Source organism: Danio rerio, chromosome 7, assembly GCF_052040795.2.
Source record: "Danio rerio strain M-AB ecotype USA chromosome 7, GRCz13ab, whole genome shotgun sequence".
Lineage (NCBI taxonomy): Eukaryota > Metazoa > Chordata > Actinopteri > Cypriniformes > Danionidae > Danio > Danio rerio.
The window spans coordinates 76512501-76535000 of NC_141027.1; the positions used below are offsets into that span (position 1 = coordinate 76512501).

The 22500-nt window shown below is 34.8% G+C and overlaps 1 protein-coding gene and 1 long non-coding RNA gene across 5 annotated transcripts in view; both read right to left on the bottom strand.

The window, feature by feature from the left end:
• The window catches only part of kcnip4a (potassium voltage-gated channel interacting protein 4a), a 313734-nt gene that overhangs the window by 198197 nt on the left and 93037 nt on the right, over positions 1–22500 (bottom strand). Inside the window, exon 1 of one of the 4 annotated variants that reach the window (XM_087262463.1) lies at positions 17171–17601. The exons of the other annotated variants lie outside the window; for them this stretch is intronic. Coding sequence (XP_087118589.1) covers positions 17171–17258 — 88 coding nt within the window. The 5' untranslated portion in view covers positions 17259–17601. Of the gene's footprint in view, positions 1–17170; positions 17602–22500 lie in introns of those variants that run through there. 4 annotated transcript variants of the gene reach the window in all.
• On the bottom strand, positions 8961–12423 carry LOC147843288 (uncharacterized). The gene is made up of 3 exons (XR_015496634.2): positions 11530–12423; positions 9215–11120; positions 8961–9157 (listed from the first exon to the last, which is right to left on the bottom strand). It is a non-coding gene; the product is annotated as an uncharacterized LOC147843288 (long non-coding RNA).

A 22500-nucleotide genomic window follows, 5' to 3' on the forward strand; every position in this document is an offset into this window, starting at 1 on the left:
AAACCAACCAACCAACCAATAAACCAAACCAACCAACCTACTAACCAGCAATCCAACCAACCAATAAACCAAACCAACAAACCAACAAACCAACCAACCAATAAACCAAACCAACCAACCTACTAACCAGCAATCCAACCAACCAATAAACCAAACCAACAAACCAACAATCCAACCAACAAACCAACAAACCAACCAACCAACCAACCAATAAACCAAACCAACCAACCTACTAACCAGCAATCCAACCAACCAATAAACCAAACCAACAAACCAACAATCCAACCAACAAACCAACCAACCAACCAAACAACCAATGAACCAACCAACCAACCAACCAACAATCCAACTAACCAATGAGCCAATGAACCAATCAACCAACTAACCAACCAACCAACCAACCAACCAACCAACCAACCAACCAACCAACCAACCAAACAATTAAACAATCAACCAACCAACCATTTAACCAATCAAGCAATCAACCAATAAACCAACTGTGCAAGGTCCCTTTCATCGCTGCTTGCAGTTTTAATTTTTATTTGAAATGTTTTGTTTCCATCATTTCAAAATGTGTGATGAAAGCCCATCTACTAGTGGCTTTCTACTTTTCAGATCCTAGTGAAACTGTGGTGTATAACGATTCTCCTTCATCTGAAAAGTCTTGTCACGATCACCAGCGATCTAACAACCAAAGATCTCTGGTAAACATTCACATGAACTACAAATCTGTTTATGGACTACAGATCCAGTCATGCACACACACACACTCTCCAGCTCCAAGTCACCATTGATTAGTCACTCACAGCTGAAGCTGGTTTTGGACTGATTACTGCACTATATATACAGCACACTAACTCACAGTTGCTGAGTATTGTTATCTGTTTAAGTGACATCACAATGTGTTTCCTTTGTCTAGCTTTGCCGTGTTTTAATCCTCGCCTTGTTTATCTGTGTATTCCTGTCTGCTGCCTGCCTTCTGACCACCTGCCTGTGTAGTTGACTACGACTCTGGATTGCCCGTATGCATCTGTTTGCCCCTGCGTTGACCATTGCTTACCTGACCTGGCTAATAAACCTCATTTAGATCCGCACCTCTGTTGTAAGCATCACTTCCCCGGTTACAAGTCTCTGCCTAAGTGAATTACACCAATGAGACTGCATTTTTTATTTATCCAGCTTATTTCTGGAACAATGTTTGTGAGCCATCGATCAAGGACGATTATTTTCTATATTGTGGAAGTGAGAAGGGGTGTAATGAGGATATGATATGGAGACGCTGGCCTACTTCCTCTGCTTTGTCTTTGAGATGCAGACATTGAGCGGCTGGAGTTCAAAGGTTTATTAAAAGTGTCTGCTCGCTTCAAAAACAAAAGAGACATGATCAATGTTTCACTCAAAAGTGCTGTGTGGTTTAGGTGATGGAAGCCGATTTGACAAAATGACTGCAGACAATAAATAAAACCACTGACAGAACCAAACGCTGGTCAAACAGGTGTTCAGAGAACGATTCTGCAACATTTTAAGAAAAAAAAAATTAACAAAAACAGTAAAGTAAAAGGTAAAAAACTATACTTATATTTCTAAAGGAGCCACAAATATACAGAGGGGAAAATAAGTATTGAACATGTTTTTTTTTTTTTTTTCAGGGAATAATATTCATAAAGAAGCTGTTAACTTAGAATTAAACCCAAACAATACAAATGTAAAACAAAACAAAAAAAATCTTGATGGTTCTGCGGGTCTCGTTTGTCAAATCTGAGCTTTATTTTGTATTTCCTATTGGATTTAAGTCAGGTGATTGACTGGGCCATTCTACAGCTTGATTTTCTTTCTCTGAAAGCATTTGAGAGTTTTATTGGCTGTTTTGGATCATTGCTGAAATGTCCACCCTGCTTTCATCTTCATCCTCCTGCTAATGTAGATGTTGGACTGAAGAAGATAATATTAATTTACACTAAGGAAGGGCAGAGGGTTGCTGAAGAACTACTGAGTGGTTTCAGCTGCTGTCTGGGCATTCACTGCCTTTCTACACCTTCCTTTCTTTATGTGTTCAAAACTTTTCTCTGCGTCATTTCATTTATTTCACATAACTTAATTTGTAAACTAATTAGATTTGTTTTCTTTGCCTACATGGATTTCTTTGGTTGTTACCAACATCTGTTGGGAATTTAAAGTCAACAGCACCTTTAGAAATATGTTTTCTGAGAAAAACGGTGACGTGTTGAATACATATTTTGCCCGCTGTAACTCATGTGTCCTATCAATGTATCTGTGGATCTGCTTGCAATACCTCAGATGTTGTTTAGAACATCATGTTGTAAAAGCCGTTTTTCGGTCAAAATTGGCAATACTAGGTTACTAAACTTTCAAAATACTAAACTTTTGACTATGAAATAAGCATATCACTTCAGCATTGTACATTTTAAATCTTATAATATATATATATATATATATATATATATATATATATATATATATATATACATATATATACACACACACACACACAGAGACAGTTCAGATGCAAAAACCTCTAAGTAAAAAAAAAAAAAAAAAAAAAAATATATATATATATATATATATATATATATATATATATATATATATATAATAGAATGACAGATCTGGGTTCTATGTGGCTAATGCTAGGTTATTTTAATCCACTTCTGGGAACAATATGGACTAAACCAACTGCTGTGTTTTACAGGACCAAATTTAATCCAAATGTTTGGGTTTCTCCATATTTTACTCGATTTGAGTTGAAATAACCCATCATTTCTTAAAGTGGATTTTTTACTACTTTCAATTGAAATAAATATTAGTGGTATGCTAAGATCAAAAGCCTTCTTTTCTAGTGCAAAGCTTTCTGACAACTCGAGAACAAACACGTTTAATAGCAGCTAATAATAATAATTTAAAAAATAATAAATACTAATACAATAAAGCAAAATAAATTAATTAAAGATCTGCACATAGTGGTGACGCAGTAGTGCAGTATGTAGTACTGTCGCCTCACAGCAAGAAGGTCGCTGGTTCAAACCACGGCTGGGTCTGTTGGCGTTTCTGTGTGGAGTTTGCATGTTCTCCCTGCCTTCGCGTGGGTTTCCTCCGGGTGCTCCGGTTTCCCCCACAGTCCAAAGACATGCGGTACAGATGAATTGGGTAGGCTAAATTGTCCGTAGTGTATGTGTGTGAATGAGTGTGTGTGGATGCGGTTGCGGCTGGAAGGGCATCCACTGCGTAATAAGTTGGTGGTTCATTCCGCTTTGGCGACCCCGCATAAATAAAGGGACTAAGCTGAAAAGCAAATGAGGAATGATTTTGAGAATTTATGAGTTGAAAACCTAAATAAAATAATATAACGTAGCATAAGTAAATGTATAGATTTGCAGAGGCGATAATCTGCAGACTTTTCTGCGGACTTCCTATTTCCAACCATTTCCTATAGAAATCAATATGAGCGATATGCTCCGATCAAAAGCCTACTTTCCTAGCGCAAAGCTTTCTGAGAGCTCGAGCGCGCGGCTGTGTAATAGCGGCTCAGCTGCGAGTCTGTCTATCAATCTGAAGTGATAGTGCATACTTAAGCCACAATGAGCTGGCATCTTCAATGAAATATTCAGTGTTTGGTCGAGGATTATGTGGGCTCCTGGAACGCCGTCTCAGAGGACAGCTGGAACATGACCTGCTAATAGCTGTCGAGAAACCAAAGAGACGAAACCTACACGACTCATGTCGCAAAGAACGTCCAAATAAACACACAAGGCTGACGCTCAGACTGCAGGCTCAGCCTTCACACAGCTCTAGCCTTTCCTCACACACACACACACACACACACACACACAGGCAAACAGACATGAAATGGAAACTGTAAATGGCTTATTTGCAAATTACGGCCCGGAAAGAGCATCTGATAAGTCTTCAAACTCAAAGAGAGTTAAAGAGGAGAGAGCATGATGTCAACCGGTTGAAGGATTTCAGCCTTGCGAGACCTCCGCAAATTGCATTGACAAAAGCAAAATCAAATCACTTGAAATCTATAAGCGTCTACTGTGCTGCGTTGCTAAAATCGTCTATGTGCACCTGAGAGCTTTGTGTGAGATATAACATGATACAGCAGCAGAGAAAGTTACACAGAAGCTTACTCTGGGATTCTGCAGGTTTCACCAAGTCACTTTTAAAACTTTAAGGCTTTTTAGCATGTAAATTGAGTCATTCTGCTGAGGGTTTTGTGCAAAGCGACTTACAATTGAGGAGGCATTCAGGGATTCAACAAGAAGAGGCAATACACACAACAAGTGCTAATTATACAAAGGAACCATTAATGCTCAGAGAATTAACTGCTAGAGTAAGAAGTTGTTTGTTTTTTTTAGAGAGAAAAGTGTTTCTACAGGTGGGCTGTCATTTTTACTTGCCCATCTAAAAATTCAAATGAGTAATTTCTTAGCCACAAATATTAATATATCAAAATAAGCTAATTCTAGTTGTATACATACACCCTTTTTTCTTCAAATAAAATGACAAGCTTTAAAAACTATAATAAACTGTGTACAATAGTTAACATGGAAATAAAGGAATATTAAGAATAACACTTTACATTAATTAAACACTATGAATCATTTATTTAGCATTAGCAAATAGTTCATTTATTATTTTTAAGTATTAATGACTCTACATTATTAGACGTTAGTAAACGATTTATAACTACAACTACACATGGCGTGTTCTTGACATATAAGCACATTTATAATGTGATTAATGATTGTATTTCTAAGTAATGTAATACTTAATAGAGTAAAGAAAAATAAATCAGTAAAGTGTGAAAACTGAGGAAAACTAAACAAATGAAAAAACGTACAAAAAGAAGCGAAAACTAAACAAACAAAACAAAGTATGAAAGAAACAAAAACTAAACAGATGAAACAACAAACGAAAACTAAAGAAACAATACAACGCACCAAACAACAAACAAAATAAACAATACCGAAAAAACAAATGAAACAACAGACGAAACGACAAACAAAAACTAAATAAATGAAACAATGTATGAAACGAAAGATGAATACTAAACAAACAAAACAAAGTATGAAAGAAACGACAACTAAACAAACGAAACAACGTATAAAACAACAAACAAAAACTAAAATGATGCAGCGTATGAAACAACAAACAAAATGAACAATACGAAAACTAAACAAATGAAACAACAGACAAAACAACAAACAAACACTAAACAAACATGACAACGTAGGAAACAAACGGAAATTAGCGAAAACTGAACAAACAAAACAATGTAGGAAACAAAACTTATTAAAACTAAAACAAAACAATGAACAAAACAAAAAACAAAAACAACCAAAAACGAAACAAGTGAAACAATAGACAAAATAACAAATTAAATGAACAATATGAAAACTAAACATATGAAAAAACAGACGAAACAACAAACTAAAACTAAACAAATGAAACAATACATAAAACAACAAACAAAACAAAGGACGAAACAATAAACAAAAATTAGCGAAAACTAAACAAAACAAAACAATGTAGGAAAAAATTAAACAAAGACAAGTGAAAACTAAAACAAACATTGGACGAAACAACAAGCAAAAACAAACGAACATGAAACAAACAAAACAATGGACAGAATAACAAACTAAATAACCAATACCCAAACTAATAAAAACTAAACAAACAAAACAACAAACTAAAACTGAACAAAAAAATTTACAAAACAACAAACAAAATGAAACAAAGGATGAAACAACAAACAAAAACAACCAAAAATAAAACAAACAAAACAATTAACAAAATAACAAACGAAATGAACAATATTAAAACTAAAACAATGGATGAAACAAAAACTAAACAAACAAAACTATGTACAAAACAACAAACGAAACGAACAAATAAAAACAAAACAATGTACAAAACAAATGAAAAGAACAAATAAAAACAAAACTACAAACAAAACTAACAAACAAAAACGAATGTCTATTAATGTAGCGTTATTGCATAAATTATAAATTTACTTTAATAAAGTATAATAACTACTTGCTAATGCGAAATAAATGATTCATAGTTTGTAGTTATTATAAAGTGCTACCTAATTAAGCCAGTTTAAAGCAAGTTAAGTCCTACAAAACAATATTTCAGTGAACTGAAGACGTTTTAAGGCCTTATTTAAAAACAAAAAACAGAAAAAGTAAGACATTTTAAGACACCCTGTTACAGGCAAGATTGAGAAAAAAGGCCCTTTTTAAAAAAAATAAAAAATTCCCCAAAGACAAAAGGCAGACATTGTTCCAGATCCTGTGCCAAGTATTTCAACCGGTCCTCCTAAAAATGGATGATGTATTGCAGCGGTGGGCGCTTCTGACAGCAGAAAGCAATAAACCGGAGGAAAACAAAAAGGCAAATGTCATTTGTTCATGAGAGAGAGAGACAGAGAGAGAGAGAGAGACAGAGAGAGAGATTTCAAGCGTTTAGGGTGTTAAGAGCGAGGCCACAATGTGACAAATAGCTGGACGCAGCTCTCTGGCTCTCTGTGACTTGAAAATCAGCTGTTAAACGCAAAGTCTTCAGGGTCTTAAAGCCTGAAGAAATACACACAGCTCCTACTGTCCTTTCAGTGAGCTTTTTGAACATTACAGCGACACAGTGTGAAATAAAACGTGTAATAGCTTGCTCAAAGTCGTTTGTAGCAATGAAATGGAAATAAAAGAGGGAATTCATTTTCTTTACGCTCTTTAATCAAGAAAATGGAGGATTAAAAAAATGAGAGACACATTTTAAAAGACTGTAGTTTGTTTTTTTAAAGCAACTACAATTTCTTCAGTTTACTGTATACGGGTCATAAATACTAAATGCGAAATGATCATCAAGTCCCATTAGAATCAGGATCAGGCCTAATAATTGAGCGATTCATTAAGATGATCGATCGCTTCAGCAGCAGTTATCGACGTTCAGTGTCTGTGCATTTCTTCAGAGATAAAGAATATAGACTTTTACAAGGGATGTATCAAATGGGAAATCACACATGGCTACATTAACACTAGAACTATACTGAGGTGATCATTTTAACCATTTTGACACTGATTCATTTAAGGCACAATTTCTGACACTGGGTTCCCTTAAAAAGAGATCCTAATCCTTTCTAGCACTTTTAATTCATTATTGATATCTTCCGCTAATCATCACCAAACCACAGACATCGATATCAAGAATAAATTAATTTTTCATGCATTTGACCCCTAATTCAATTAAAGTACCATTTGGCAAATGGTTATTACGTGAAGAGAGCAGTTTATCAATTTAAAGGCATAGTTCACCCCATTATGAGAAGGTACTCAAACAATTTATAAGATTATTTGTTCTCTACATAGAAGATATTTTGAAGAAGGCTGGAAACCATTGACATGTCTACTTACAAATACTTTTAGGATTAACATAAAGACAAAAAAAAATCTAAAAGATTTAAAACAAGTAAAGAATGCATTAATGGTGACAGAAGTTTCATTTTTGGGTGAACTATCCCTTTACGACTTATGTGAAATGACTCTTACACTAATCCAGTTGTTTTTCCACTGTTATTTTTTATATTTTTACCATTATAATAAGCTGATTTGCTCTTTAAGACAAAAAAAATCTATATTATCATACGTATGTGCTGTTTACTGTTCAAGGTTTAGAGTAAGCTTTTTAGACATGTCTGGGCGTTTTTCAACAAGAATGCATTCAATTGATTTGAACTGTGTGACTGTGAAGCCTGATGTAATGATGCTGAAAATTGAGCTTTGCATCACAGGGGAACGAAATGCATTTTAAAATGTAGTCAAAAAGAAAAATGTTATTTTAAAGCACAATAAAACATAACATAACAAAAAAGAGCAACATTTTTGTGAGTTTTCAAATTTGGTGAGCACAAGCTTTATTATTATTATTTTTTTTTATTAATTAATAATTTTTTTGGTAAGGCAGTATATTTTATTTATATTAAAGAAAGTTGGCCAAAGAAAAGAGTAGTTGATTAATAAAGCTTAAGTTAAGGTCTTAAAATAAAATCATTGTATGTGTTTGTTGTTTATCTAAAATAAATAAATAAATATTGTATTGTATAAATATGTAATTATTTATTTATTTATATATATATTAATTTATATTATTTTTTTATTAATATATATATATATATATATATATATATATATATATATATATATATATATATATATATATATATATATATATTTTTTTTTTTTTTTTTTGGTAAGGCATTACATTTAATTTATATAAAAGAAGTTAGCAAAAGAAAACAATAGTTGATTAATAAGACTCTAGTTAAGGTTTTAAAATAAAATAATGAATAAATAAATACATATTTATTTATTTATTTAATGTATTATTTAAGCATTTATTTATTTTATTTTGTTTTATTTATTTATATATTTATTTTTATACATTTTTGATATTTTAAATTATTTGATTAATAAATTTTTTGGTAAGGCATTACATTTAATTTATATAATAGAAGTTGGCAAAAGAAAACAATAGTTGATTAATAAGACTAGTTAAGGTTTTAAAATAAAATAATAAATAAATAAATATTTATTTATTTATTTATTTTATTATTTATTTATTTATTAATGTATTATTTAAGCATTTATTTATTTTTATTTTGTTTTATTTATTTATATATTTATTTTTATACATTTTTGATATTTTAAATTATTTGATTGATAAATTTTTTGGAAAGGCATTACATTTAATTTATATAATAGAAGTTGGCAAAAGAAAACAATACTTGATTAATAAGGCTCTAGTTAAGGTTTTAAAATAAAATAATAATAAATAAATAAATAAATATTTATTTATTTATTTAATGTATAATTTATGCATTTATTTATTTTTATTTAGTTTTATTTATTTATATATTTATTTTTATATATTTTTGATATTTAAAATTATTTGATTATTACATTTTTTGGTAAGGCATTACATTTAATTTATATAAAAGAACTTGGTGAAAGAAAAGCGTAGTTGATTAATAAAACTTAAGTTAAGGTAAAAACATTTCAAATCATTGTATGTGTTTGTTGTTTATAAAAAAAAAAATCTACATATATATATTTATGGCGAGGTGGTGGCACAGTAGGTACTGCTGTCACCTCACAGCAAGAAGGTCGCTGGGTCGCTTGTTCGAGCCTCAGCTGGCTCAGTTGCCGTTTCTGTGTGGAGTTTGCATGTTCTCCCTGTGTTCGCTTGGATTTCCTCTGGGTGCTCCGGTTTCCCCCACAGTCCAAGAACATGCAGCACAGGTGAATTGGGTAGGCTAAATTGTCCGTAGTGTATGAGTGAGTGTGTGTGTGTATGTTTCCCAGACATGGGTTGCAGAAGGGCATCCGCTGCGTAAAAAACGTGCTGGATAAGTTGGAGGTTCAGTCCGCTGTGGCGACCCCGGATTAATAAAGGGACTTAGCCGAAATATATATACAAATTTTCATTATTATTGCCTAATATATCAATTATCGGCCTACTTATTTAAAGTTATTTAAATTTATCGGTCAAAAATAACATATCTGTGCATCCCTGCCATAAACACAGCTTGTGTCAACACACACTTTTAATGAAGGAGAGTCTTCTTTTCCCCATCAGTGATTATGATCAAACACGATCACATCAGACCGCCCACAGAAGTCAACTCATAAAGCGAGCCCTCTACACCACTCCAGCCTTCACTGCAGGGCTTTTATCTTTCAAGAGGTTTACAAGGAAGAAATCCTCCGTGGCACAAATTATGTACACAACACATTCTAATGCACGGTATTCACAAAAAATAAGACCAGCAAAGCAATGGCAGGATTTACCATCCGTGCGCTTTGTTGTCAAACACTCCCACACATTCAGTTCACAGACACTGCAGAGACCCACAGCATATCGCACACAAGACACACACACCATAATCAATACATGGAGAAACACACAGGGCAAGAATAAACCAACAAACATGTCAAATCACATAAATCCATTCAGTTTTCCCCTTTCTCATGCTGAGGCAGTAATTATCATCACTATAAAACTGCAGACACGAGAACTTACTAAATTCATTAACCATTTTGCATTAATGACTCTATTTAATGTATTTATACAATGCATTAATGACTCATTCAAGAGTTTACACTTAGATATTGCTTGACAGCTGTTAGCAGATTTGGCATGCTGTCCTCGGAGATAGTTGAGCCCAGGGTTCCCGCCAGGTCCATAGTGCATGAGAGGGGAATACGAGATCAGGTGGTTCTCGAGAGCTCCCCTTTTGTAAAGGAGGAAATGAGGAGAAAGGGGTGGATGGGGGGTTTCTTCGGAAAACGAAGATGAGGGAGTAAATCTAGCTAGGCTACTAATAGTGAGTTAGGATAGATCTGATTGGCTAACTAATGAATGTAGATGGGTTGCCAGCTGCAGTCAATCATATCACGTGCTCCTCTCGAAATTAGTTTGAAAAACTTCCCTTATAATTAATTGTTTTAAATGTGTTTGTTTTTGAAGATTAGATAAGATTGGATTTGATATGCTGTGTATAGAATTTGCATAAATCAATATATAATTATACATTTTTGTAAGGATAGTTTATACACTTTAAAAAGCGACTAGCTAATTATTTGAAAAGTGAGTAACCCTGCCGTCTTAAAAGCGACAAGACAAGTTGACTTTACTTAAAAAACAATAAATAAAAAGAGAGTAAACCTGTTGTGTAAAAGAGACGAGACAAGTTGATTTAAAAACTATAAAGCAAGTAAATGTGTCTTAAAAGCAACAAGTTGACTTGACTTAAAAAAACTAATGAAGCAAGTGAACTTGCTGTCTTGAAATTGACAAGACAAGTTGACAAACTAAATAGCGAGTAACCTTTTGTCTTAGACGTGACAAGACAAGTTGACTTTACTTAAGCTAAAATTCGAGTAAACCTGTTCTGTAAAAGCAACAAGACAAGTTGACTTTACTTAAAATACTACAGTAATTAAGCAAGTGAACTTGTTGTCTTGAAATTGACAAGTTGACAAATTAAAAAGTGAGTAAACACTTTGTCTTAGAAGCGACAAGACAAGTTGACTTTACTTAAGCTAAAATTCGAGTAAACCTGTTGTGTAAAAGCGACAAGACAAGTTTACTTTACTTTAAAAAAAAACTAAAAAGCGAGTAAACCTGATGTGTAAATACAACAAGACAAGTTGACTTTACTTAAAAACTAATGAAGCAAGTGAACTTGTTGTCCTGAAATTGACAAGACAAGTTGACAAACTAAAAAGTGAGTAAACCTGATGTGTAAATACAACAAGACAAGTTGACTTTACTTTAAAAACTAAAAGAGAGTAAACCTGATGTCTTAAAAGTGACAAGACACGTTGACTTGACGTAAACTAAAAGCGAGTAAACCTGTTGTCCTAGAAGCGACAAGACAATTTTGATTTTACTTAAAAAACTAATGAAGCAAGTGAACTTGTTGTCCTGAAATTGACAAGACAAGTTGACAAACTAAAAAGCGAGTAAACCTGTTGTCCTAGAAGCGACAAGACAACTTGACTTTACTTAAAAAACTAATGAAGCAAGTGAACTTGTTGTCCTGAAATTGACAAGACAAGTTGACAAACTAAAAAGTGAGTAAACCTTTTGTCCTAGAAGCGACAAGACAATTTGACTTTACTTAAAAAACTAAAAAGCGAGAAAACCTGATGTGTTAAAGCAACAAGACAAGTTGACTTTTCTTAAAATACTACAATAATTAAGCAAGTGAACTTGTTGTCTTGAAATTGACAAGTTGACAAATTAAAAAGTGAGTAAACACTTTGTCTTAGAAGCGACAAGACAAGTTGACTTTACTTAAACTAAAATTCGAGTAAACCTGATGTATTAAATCAACAAGACAAGTTGACTTTACTTAAAAAAACTAAAAAGCGAGTAAACCTGATGTGTTAATACAACAAGACAAGTTGACTTTACTTTAAAAACTAAAAGAGAGTAAACCTGATGTCTTAAAAGTGACAAGACACGTTGACTTGACGTAAACTAAAAGCGAGTAAACCTGTTGTCCTAGAAGCGACAAGACAATTTTGATTTTACTTAAAAAACTAAGCAAGTAAACTTGTAGTAAAAGCAACAAGAGAAGTTGACAAACTAAAAAGTGAGCACAAGCGACAAGTTGACTTTACTTAAAAAGCTAAAAATCAAGTAAACATGTTGTGTAAAAGCAACAAGACAAGTTGACTTCACCTAAGAAACTAAAGATTAAGTAAACTTGTCTTAAAAGCAACAAGTTGACTTAACTTAAAATACTAAAAGTGATTAAACCGGCTGTCTTAAAAGTGACAGAAGTTGTTGACTTAAAAAGCGAGTAAACCTGTTGTGTAAAAGCGACAAGACAAGTTGGAATGGAATTTTTTAAGTGCTTTCCGAGGTGTTGAAGTTGCAATTACAACCAGATCCAATGCTTTTAATTCTGGAATTTTCTGAACGAACGCATTTGTTGTCAAATACACAACATAAAATGCTCTCATACTGCTTAACTACTGCCAAGAAGCTACTGCTACTGTTTTGGAAAAAAAGGAATCCCCTGCATGTAAACTGTGGCTTGGAGAAATTGCCTCTATGTTACATTTGGAGCGAATTAGATACTATTTGAAAATAAAACTTGAAAAAAACAAAAAAAATTTCAACAAACTTAAAAGATTTTGGAAACATTTTATCTGTTACCTTGAAAAAAAAAACTTATAATAATGCATCATTTCTGTAATGTTTTAACATGCTTTGTCATCATACTCTGTTGTTCAAACAGGTCTTTGTAACCAGTTTGCTTATGTGAGTTGCCTATTTTAGGAACCGAGCACCGAAACGGTGCATAGGCCCAATTGGAATTGCTCTGTTTATTATTATTATTATTATTATTATTATTATTATTATTATTATTCCACCCCTAATCGGGGGAGTTTTGAGGGTCTAAACATGGTTAAAAACTCATGAAACTTTGCACACACACCAAACGTGGTGTAAATAATCGGTTGATGTGGGTTTCAGAGGTGATCGTGGCAAAATGACTCAACAGCACCACCTATAAACATTATACGGACTAGCCCCCAAGCTACGAATCACACACATGCACGAAAATTGGCACACACGTCAAACATGCCAAAACCTATGAAAACGTCTCTTGGAGCAGAATCTCAAACCCAACAAGAAGTCAGATATTTTTAACTTTCTGCGTCGAAAAAGTGGCATTTTGGTCATTTCCAGGCTTGTATTTTAACAAACTCTTCCTAGGGATTTAATCGGATCAACACCAAAATTGGCGTTTGTCATCTAATCGCCTTGGCAATGTTAAATTGTGAAGATCTAGAGTTAAAGAGTTAAAGGGCGAAGGGCATGTTCGCGGTGGCCCTGCAAACTTTGTCAATTCGCCACAAAACAGGAAGTTGTTATAACTCAGGCATGCATGATCTGATCTGCCTCAAAATTAACACGTTTGATAAGAGTCCTTACCTGAACACGTTTACATGCCAGTATCCTGATAGAGTTATAGCGCCACCTGCTGGCAATAGGAAACAACATGATTTACAGTGTAACAAACTCCTCCCACAAATTAAACAGTATCAGCACCAAATTTGAGTGGTGTTATGTGAAAATTCTGCGATGATGTATTGCAAAGATTTAGGCTGCGTCCGAAACCGCATACTTCCATACTATATAGTGCGCTAAAATCAGTATGTGAGCCGAGTAGTATTTCCGAATTCATAGAATTCGAAAAAAACAGTATGTGAGAAGTACCCAGATGAATTACTACTTCCGGCGAGATTCTAGAGTGCGCATTCCATGCATGCTGCGCTATCCCATGATGCCCCGCGAGCGAACTTATGAATGGGAGTAAAGCAACGCAAATTACGCAGGTACGTCACATGACTATGTCAAAATGGCGGATATAGCAGGTTCGAATTCCATTCATACTTTTCACATTCATACTGTATAGAACGTACTTTTCTAACGGCCGAGAATTACGTTTGAATTCAAATGCGGTACCTACTGAGTAGTAGGCGGTTTCGGACGCAGCGTTAGAGTTTTCTTTAAAGGACATGTCCGTGCCATGCAAACTTTGTCACGGCCACGCAAACTTTGACGATTCACTACGAAACAGGAAGTTGTTATAACTCAGGCATGCATGATCTGATCTGCCTCAAAATTCACACGTTTGATAAGAGTCCTGACCTGAACACGTTTACATGCCAATATCCAGATACAGTTATAGCGCCACCTGCTGGCAACAGGAAATTACTTATAACTCAGCCAAACAATGTCCGATCTGTCTGAAAATTCACAGGTTAAATGAGATTCCTCTCCTGAAGACATCTACATGCCAATATTGAGTCACAGTCATAGCGCCACCTGCTGACAAAAGAAAATTACTTATAACTCAGCCAAACAATGTCCGATCTGCTTGAAACTTCACATGGTGGATAACATTCTTCTCCTGAAGACATCTACATGCCAATATTGAGTCACAGTCATAGCGCCACCTGCTGACAGGAGGAAGTTCGGCATAAATCTGTGACTTTCTCAGGTTTTATATATATATCTGCTTAAATTAATATTGTTCGCTGTTCTCTGTCATCCTAAGGCCACCGGGCGGTGGTGAGCCCTGGTGCGAGGTCCCTTTCATTGCTGCTTGCAGCTTTAATTATTATTATAATGTTCATGTTGTTTTTCCTTTTAATTTTTCTTATTTGCTTTGCCTATGTTATATGTGGACAACATATGTAAACAGAATTCTTTTCTTCTTGAATCTGTGTCTTCAATAAAACTTATTTGACCAAAAAATAATAATATATCATTAAGACGAAATGCGTTGAGCAAAATCTTCTCTCTGTTAAACATTAATTGGGGAAAACATTTAACAAGAGAGCTAATAATTCTGACTTTGACTGTATATCAAGGTCAGCACATGTATTTATGTTTGCTGTTTTGCGGATTTTCTGCAACATGCCTGTACATTTAACACTCACATTATCTTGACATTATTTGTAGGCACACTGGGAAAACCACAATAGAAAAACTCAAGGACGAGACAACACAACTGCAATCCACTGAGAGGAAAAAAAAAGCCCATCTCCCCACAAAACAGCTGACACATCAATTTATATAAGCTAAATGACGGGGAAAATTTGTTTGCCTCTTCCTAATTGTCAGCTGACTGGGATTAATTGATACGATTAAGGACATTAGGAAGGAGAAGACAAGACAAAAAAGGTCAGGATCTGCTTTCGAGATGCCTGCAGGTTGTTTCAGCTGCACTGCTTCAACTTCTACTGTACTGTCTGTACATAATGCCAGCTTGCAGCAAAATATCTGATACAGTACCACATTGCAAATGCAATCACGTATAGATGCATCCAGGGCTGGGCGACATGACAAAAACACTCATCACGATTTTTAAGGCATGTTATATATCGATAGTGATATATATCATGATATAGCAGCAGCATTTCTGTAAAATTCAATTATATATTGACCATATACAAATGAATATTTATTGTTGAATAAGGCTCAACAATAATAATAAATAAATATTTATTTTTGAATATATTTAAATATAAAATATATTTAAATTCACAATTTTTGTAAAATTTATATATATATATATATATACACACACACACACACACACACACAGTATTGATCTCATATAGAGGAATATTTAATTTTAAGTACATTATTGAATATATTGAATATTGATTTTTGAAGGTATTTGAATATAGAAATATTTAAATTCCCAATTTCAGTAAAATTCACATATATACAGTATTGACCAGATATAGAGGAATATTTATTTTTGAATTTTTTTTTTATTATTTAAATATAGAAGTATTTAAATTCCCAATTTCTTTAAAATTCATATATGTTAACAGCATTTAAAGGATTATTTCTTTTTAATACATTTTTGAATAAGTCTTTAAATGTTTATTTTTGAATAGATTTTTGAATATTTATTTTTGAATATATTTGAATATAAAATATGTTTAATTTCACAATTTCTGTAAAATTCCAAAAATATATTGACAAAATATTAAAGAATATTTATTTTTGAAGATATTTGAATATAGAAATATTCAAATTCACAATTTCTTTTTCAATTTTGGTAACACTAGTTTAGGTCTATTATGAACAGTTTATGTTCGTAACTATTATTGAACAGTTCATATCTTTTTAACACGCAGGTGATAAGCCAGCAATTATTCGCATGAATTGTGACCTGAACTAAAGTGTAACCTTATTTTAATTTTATTTTTACCTTTAAAAGTAGATTTAGATTTGATCGATCGGGCAATGTTTGCTTACAAATGTAGAACCTTAAAATAAATATTAATAAAATATAAAACGCTCATCAAAAACTAATGATTACAGGTCCAACAATAAAAAAGGAAACAAATAATAATGTCAGTAAATAAAATGCAATATGTAAACATTGTACTTTGAATATTGTACATTGTACTTTGAACTTTATCATGATGCAGTTTTTCATGTTTCTATCTGTAAGCTTAAAATGTTGTTTGATATTGCGTTCAAATAAATGATGAAAAATATTTAGTTAAAATCATCTTATAAACAATGTAAACAATAAATAATATTTTATGTGACACCAAAAGATAGACAATAAACATAATATGAAACAATAGTCTTTTAGTTTTCCATACAATATGTAAAAAAAAAATGTAAATGTATATGGAACAGTAGTTATTTATTTTATTTTGTCTATACAATACATAAATAATAATACAAATTATGTATTATTAATATTTAATTATTATATTATTTCTATTTTATTATTATTTTATATTATTTTTTTATTTTGAATTATTTTATTATTTTTTATTTACTTTTTATTTCTATATTTATTATATTACATGGACAAAATAATAATAAAATAATAATAATAATAATAATAATAATAATAATAATAATAATAATGTATATATACATATATATATATATTCATATTGCACAACCTTAGATGCATCACATATATCCACCAAGCATTCATAAATACATTAAACAAATCCACCAAACCACAAAGATGAAAAACTTTGTGGAAAAAAAAAAAAAAAAAGAGTAAATTTCCAGCAAACTCTACCTGGATTGAGAGTACCGGTAATAACTCTGAAGAGATACTGAGCAAACTTCAGGATCTCCCGCTTGCATCTCTTCCTGCAGCTGCTCATGCTGTGGCTTTTCTTCTTCTTCTTCTCAATTTTCCCGGTTGTGTGTTTTTTAATCCTCACAGGGTCTGAAAAGTCCCCGAGTGCTGCCCGGAGCTGCGCTGCTGGTGCGTCTGCGAGCTCATATGGAGATCCGCTCTGCTCCAGGAGGGTCACTCACTGACGACGGGTCATAAATATTTCCTCCAGAGCACACGCTCTTGTGTCCCAGAGGTGCCGAGAGATCCTTTCTAAAGACGTCTCCTCTGTTTTGCTGTTCACACTCTTTCTCTGGCACACACACACTCACATGCGCGCACACACATTTGTAGTAGAGCGTCTGCTTGTGTGTCTCAGCACCATCTGTGGCTGTTTCAACCTCCACGGCTGAGAAGGCGGTGCCAAGAGAGAGAGAGAGAGAGAGAGAGAGAGAGAGAGAGAGAGAGAGAGAGAGAGAGAGAGAGAGAGAGAGAGAGAGAGAGAGAGAGAGCTGCAGTGTACTCAGAGTGCAGCAAATATGAGACCATCAGGGATGCTTATGTTTACAGGGGTTTGACAATGAAACTGAAACACTGGCCAATTTAAGCCAGAGTCACACTGCCCTTTTCACCCCATAGACTTCCATTCATATGCATTTGAAAGCGGCGGACCGGTAAAGCACTCTCATGCAACAAGTTTCAAAACATGACCTCTTCTGGCCCATTTGGTATGGTACAGGTCACCTTTATCAGACTTGCGCTTCCACTGCCAAAAGGCTACCGATGGTACCAATGTCTGTAAGCAATTACAGAAAAACTACACACAGCATACATTTAGTCCTTATTTGGGTATACATTTACATTTAATCATTTAGCAGACGCTTTTATCAAAAGCGACTTACAAATGAGGACAAGGAAGCAACTTACACAACTATAAGAGCAACAATGAATAAGTGCTTTAGGCAAGTTTCAGGTCTGTAAAGTCTAAGAAGACTTTTTTTTTTTTTAGTACAGTTAGTGGTATATCCAGAGAGGCAATTGCAGATTAGGAAGTGAAGTGGAGACTAAATAGTTGAGTTTTTAGTCGTTTTTTAAAAACAGCGAGTGACTCTGCTGTTCTGATGCAGTTAGGGAGTTCATTTCACCAACTGGGCAGATTGAGCGTGAGCGTGAGCGTGAGCGAAAGTGATTTCTTCCCTCTTTGGGATGGAACCACGAGGCGACGTTCATTCACAGAACGCAAGTTTCTGGAGGGCACATACATCTGCAGAAGTGAGAACAAGGCCAGAAGTCGCTTTGTAGGCAAACATCAGAGCTTTGAATTTGATGCGAGCAGCAACTGGCAGCCAGTGCAAACGGATGAGCAGCGGAGTGACATGTGCTCGTTTAGGTTCATTGAAGACCACTCGTGCTGCTGCGTTCTGGAGCAGCTGAAGAGGCTTGATAGAGTTAGCTGGAAGCTAGTAGAGAGTTGCAGTAATCCAGTTTGGAGAGAACAAGAGCTTGGACAAGGAGTTGAGCTGCATGTTCAGATAAGAAGGGTCGGATCTTTCTGATGTTATAGAGTGCGAATCTGCACGATCGAGCAGTTCTAGAAATGTGGTCAGAGAAGTTTAATTGGTCATCAATCATTACTCCAAGGCTTTTCACCATTTTGGATGCAGTAATGGTTGCCCCATCCATCTGGATTGAAAAGTTATGGTGTAAAGTCGGGTTGGCAGAAACTACAAGCATTTCCGTTTTTGCGAGGTTCAGCTGAAGATGATGATCTTTCATCCAGTGTGAAATGTCCAACAGGGAGGCTGAGATGCGAGCTGGGGCAGGCTGAGATGCGAGCTGGTTCAAAAACAACGTGCAGCATATCACCTACAGTCAGTGCAAACCTCTTATCTGCATCTTTAATGTTCACCAGCACATCTAACCTTGTGTTAGAAAGTAATTCTGTCCTTCCGAGTTCATAATAGTCCAAAAGGCGATGATAAGAGTTAAACATGGCAGTTTGTTCATCGTTTAGGTTGCTGAATCATTTGCTTCTTTGATTTGTTGGGCTTCTCCTTTGTTTTTACACGCTTCTTGCATGCTTTTGTCCGTTTCTGAAAGGAAGGGATGTCAGAAGTACTTCAATAATCACGTGCACCTTACTATCATCATCATCATAAGTTTGTTATTTCAAGACGCGTGAGAAAGCGAACCCGCTCGCACTTTAGACGGCCTTGTAAACAACTATGGTGCACAGTGTAGTTCTGCTCTTCTTGGCTTTGTGGCTGCTCATCAAGTCGATGACAAGTTTTGTTTGAGCTCGGGTTGACGGCTTGTTATTATATGTATATATTATTACGGCGTAATGTCTCGGCTTTGTATTTAAAACTGGCAGTTTCTTTGTTTTCATTCTCCTGCTTGTGTATGCGCTGGTGACGTTTCCCTGTAAACCAATAGCGTTCAGCTGCCTGTGACTCACTGCAGAATCAAATGTGCACCTCAACTCTTCTGTTTCCACCAAAACTGTCAGTAGGTAGCTTCAGTCAATACACACTCACCGGCCACTTTATTAGGTACACCTTACTAGTATCGGGTTGGACCCCCTTTTGCTTTTAGAACTGCCTTAACCCTTCGTGGCAGAGATTCAACAAGGTACTAGAAATATCTGAATACAGTCAACTCATTGTCATGTTCAAGAAACCAGTCGGAGATGATTGGCACTTTATGACATGGTGCGTTATCCTGCTGGAAGTAGCCATCAGAAGATGGGTACACTGTGGTCATAAAGGGATGGACATGGTCAGCAACAATACTCAGGTAGGCTGTGGCGATGACACAATGCCAAATTTGTACTAATTGGCCCAAAGTGAGCCATTACACCACCACCACCAGCCTGAACCATTGATTTAAGTCAGGATGGATCCATGCTTTCATGTTGTTGATGCCAAATTCTGACCCTACCATACGAATGTCGCAGCCAAAATCAAGACTTATTAGACCAGGCAACATTTTTCCAATTTTCTATTGTGCAATTTGGTGAGCCTTTGTGAATTTTCATTCTCTGTATACCCTAGAGATGGTTGTGTGTGAAAATCCCAGCAGATCAGCAGTTTCTGAAATACTCAGAACAGCCCACCGGGCACCAACAACCATGCCGTGTTCAAAGTCACCTAAATCACCTTTCTTCCCCATTCTGATGCTTAGTTTGAACTGTACCAGATTGTCTTGACCTTATCTACATGCCTCTATGCATTAAGTGGTGTACCATTTAAATTGTCCAATGAGTGTATATGGCTGGGCTGCTACAGCCAAACCTTTGGTCACTCATGTCAATGCCAAACATCGGTTTCAATGGTGCCAGCTGTGAAAATCATGAGCTGTGGACAATGTGAAACTTGTACTGTTCTCTGATGAGTCCACCTTTACTGTCGTTCATACATCTGAGAGAGTTCTGGTGTGGAGAAGCCCCAAAGAAGCTTACCACCCAGACTGCCACATGCCCAAAGTAAAGCATGAAGGTGGATCAGTGATGGTTCGGGCTGCAATATCATGGCACACCCTAGACCCAATACTTGTTCTAGATGGCCATGTGGATATTAAAAACTACCATTCTGGAGGACTATGTGACCCAATGGGTCAAACATTGTATCCTGAATGCAGTGCCGCATACAAGGATGATAATGCACCAATACCCACAGTATTGGGAATGTCTGGTCACTGATTACAGAATGGTTTGCTGAACATGAAAATGAGGTTGAACATCTCCCATGGCCTGCACAGTGACCAGACCTTAATATTATTGAGCCACTTTGGGGTGTTTTGGAGGAGCGAGTCAGGAAAGGATTTCCTTTACCGGCATCATGTAGTGACCAATATTCTGCAAAAAATATGGCTCAAAATCCCTTTGACCCTTATGCAGAACTTACAACATGTTTTGGCTATTCTCATAAATGTACCTGTGTACTATAAGACAGTACACAGTAGTCCAGGATCACAATTTTAAGACTTTAGTAACTATTCTATGATATACACCACATCTGTTGACCATGCATTTTTCAAAATATATTTTCTAGACATTTTAACGTGACCAAGAATAAAAATCAACAGAAAATGTACTACTTATGCTTCTACTATACTATATACAGCAGAGAGCACGCGAGATGGGGAAGGGGGAGAGAGAAAGAGGTGAAAAAAAGAGAAGCGGAGTCCACAAATCAGAATTGACAGGTGATTATGGGACTGTGGTATTGTCAGTTTGGATGCTCTAACACTTTTGGGACGCTCCGGACGAAGCATCTCCACGCAACGGTTCAAGATAAGAGAGACTACAGAGACAACCTGAGAGAAAGTGAATAGGGCAGAGACGTGGAGAAGAGAGATAAAGGTGGAGGTGCAAGAAAACCAGTGAAAAGAGAGCAGGATGGAGAGACAAAGAGACGGAGGTGTGAAAAGCGACGTGATTGAAGGAGCGGACAGATTGAAGGCAGTGTAAAGTATCAGACAGAAAGAGAGAGAGAAAATACAGAAAAATGAAGGCATATCCTTGGAATGAACAATCTGATTTGTGTTATATGTGAAATATGCATTAGCCTGTCATAAACAGAGTCAGCCTGACCAAACATTACAAAATATCTAAATGATGAATGTTCAGTTTATTTTAATAATTTTATTTTATTATTATTTTGTTTTATAATTTTTTTTGTTTAATTTATTTTCTTTTTTTTGCAATATCCTTGCCATTTTTTATTGTTTCTTATCACAATCATATTATTTCTTACTTTGTGTCTGTCTGTCTATCTATCTATCTGTTTATCTGTCTGTCTATCTATCTATCTGTTTATCTGTCTGTCTATCTATCTATCTGTTTATCTGTCTGTCTATCTATCTATCTGTTTATCTGTCTGTCTATCTATCTATCTGTTTATCTATATGTTTATCTATCTGCCTGTTTATCTATCTATCTATCTATCTATCTATCTATCTATCTATCTATCTATCTATCTATCTATCTATCTATCTATATCTGCCTGTTTATCTATCTATCTATCTATCTATCTATCTATCTATCTATCTATCTATCTATCTATCTATCTATCTATCTATCTATCTATCTATCTATCTATCTATCTATCTATCTGTTTATCTGTCTGTCTATCTATCTATCTGTTTATCTGTCTGTCTATCTATCTATCTATCTATCTATCTATCTATCTATCTATCTATCTATCTATCTATCTATCTATCTATCTATCTATCTATCTATCTATCTATCTATCTATCTATCTATCTGTCTGTCTGTCTATCTATCT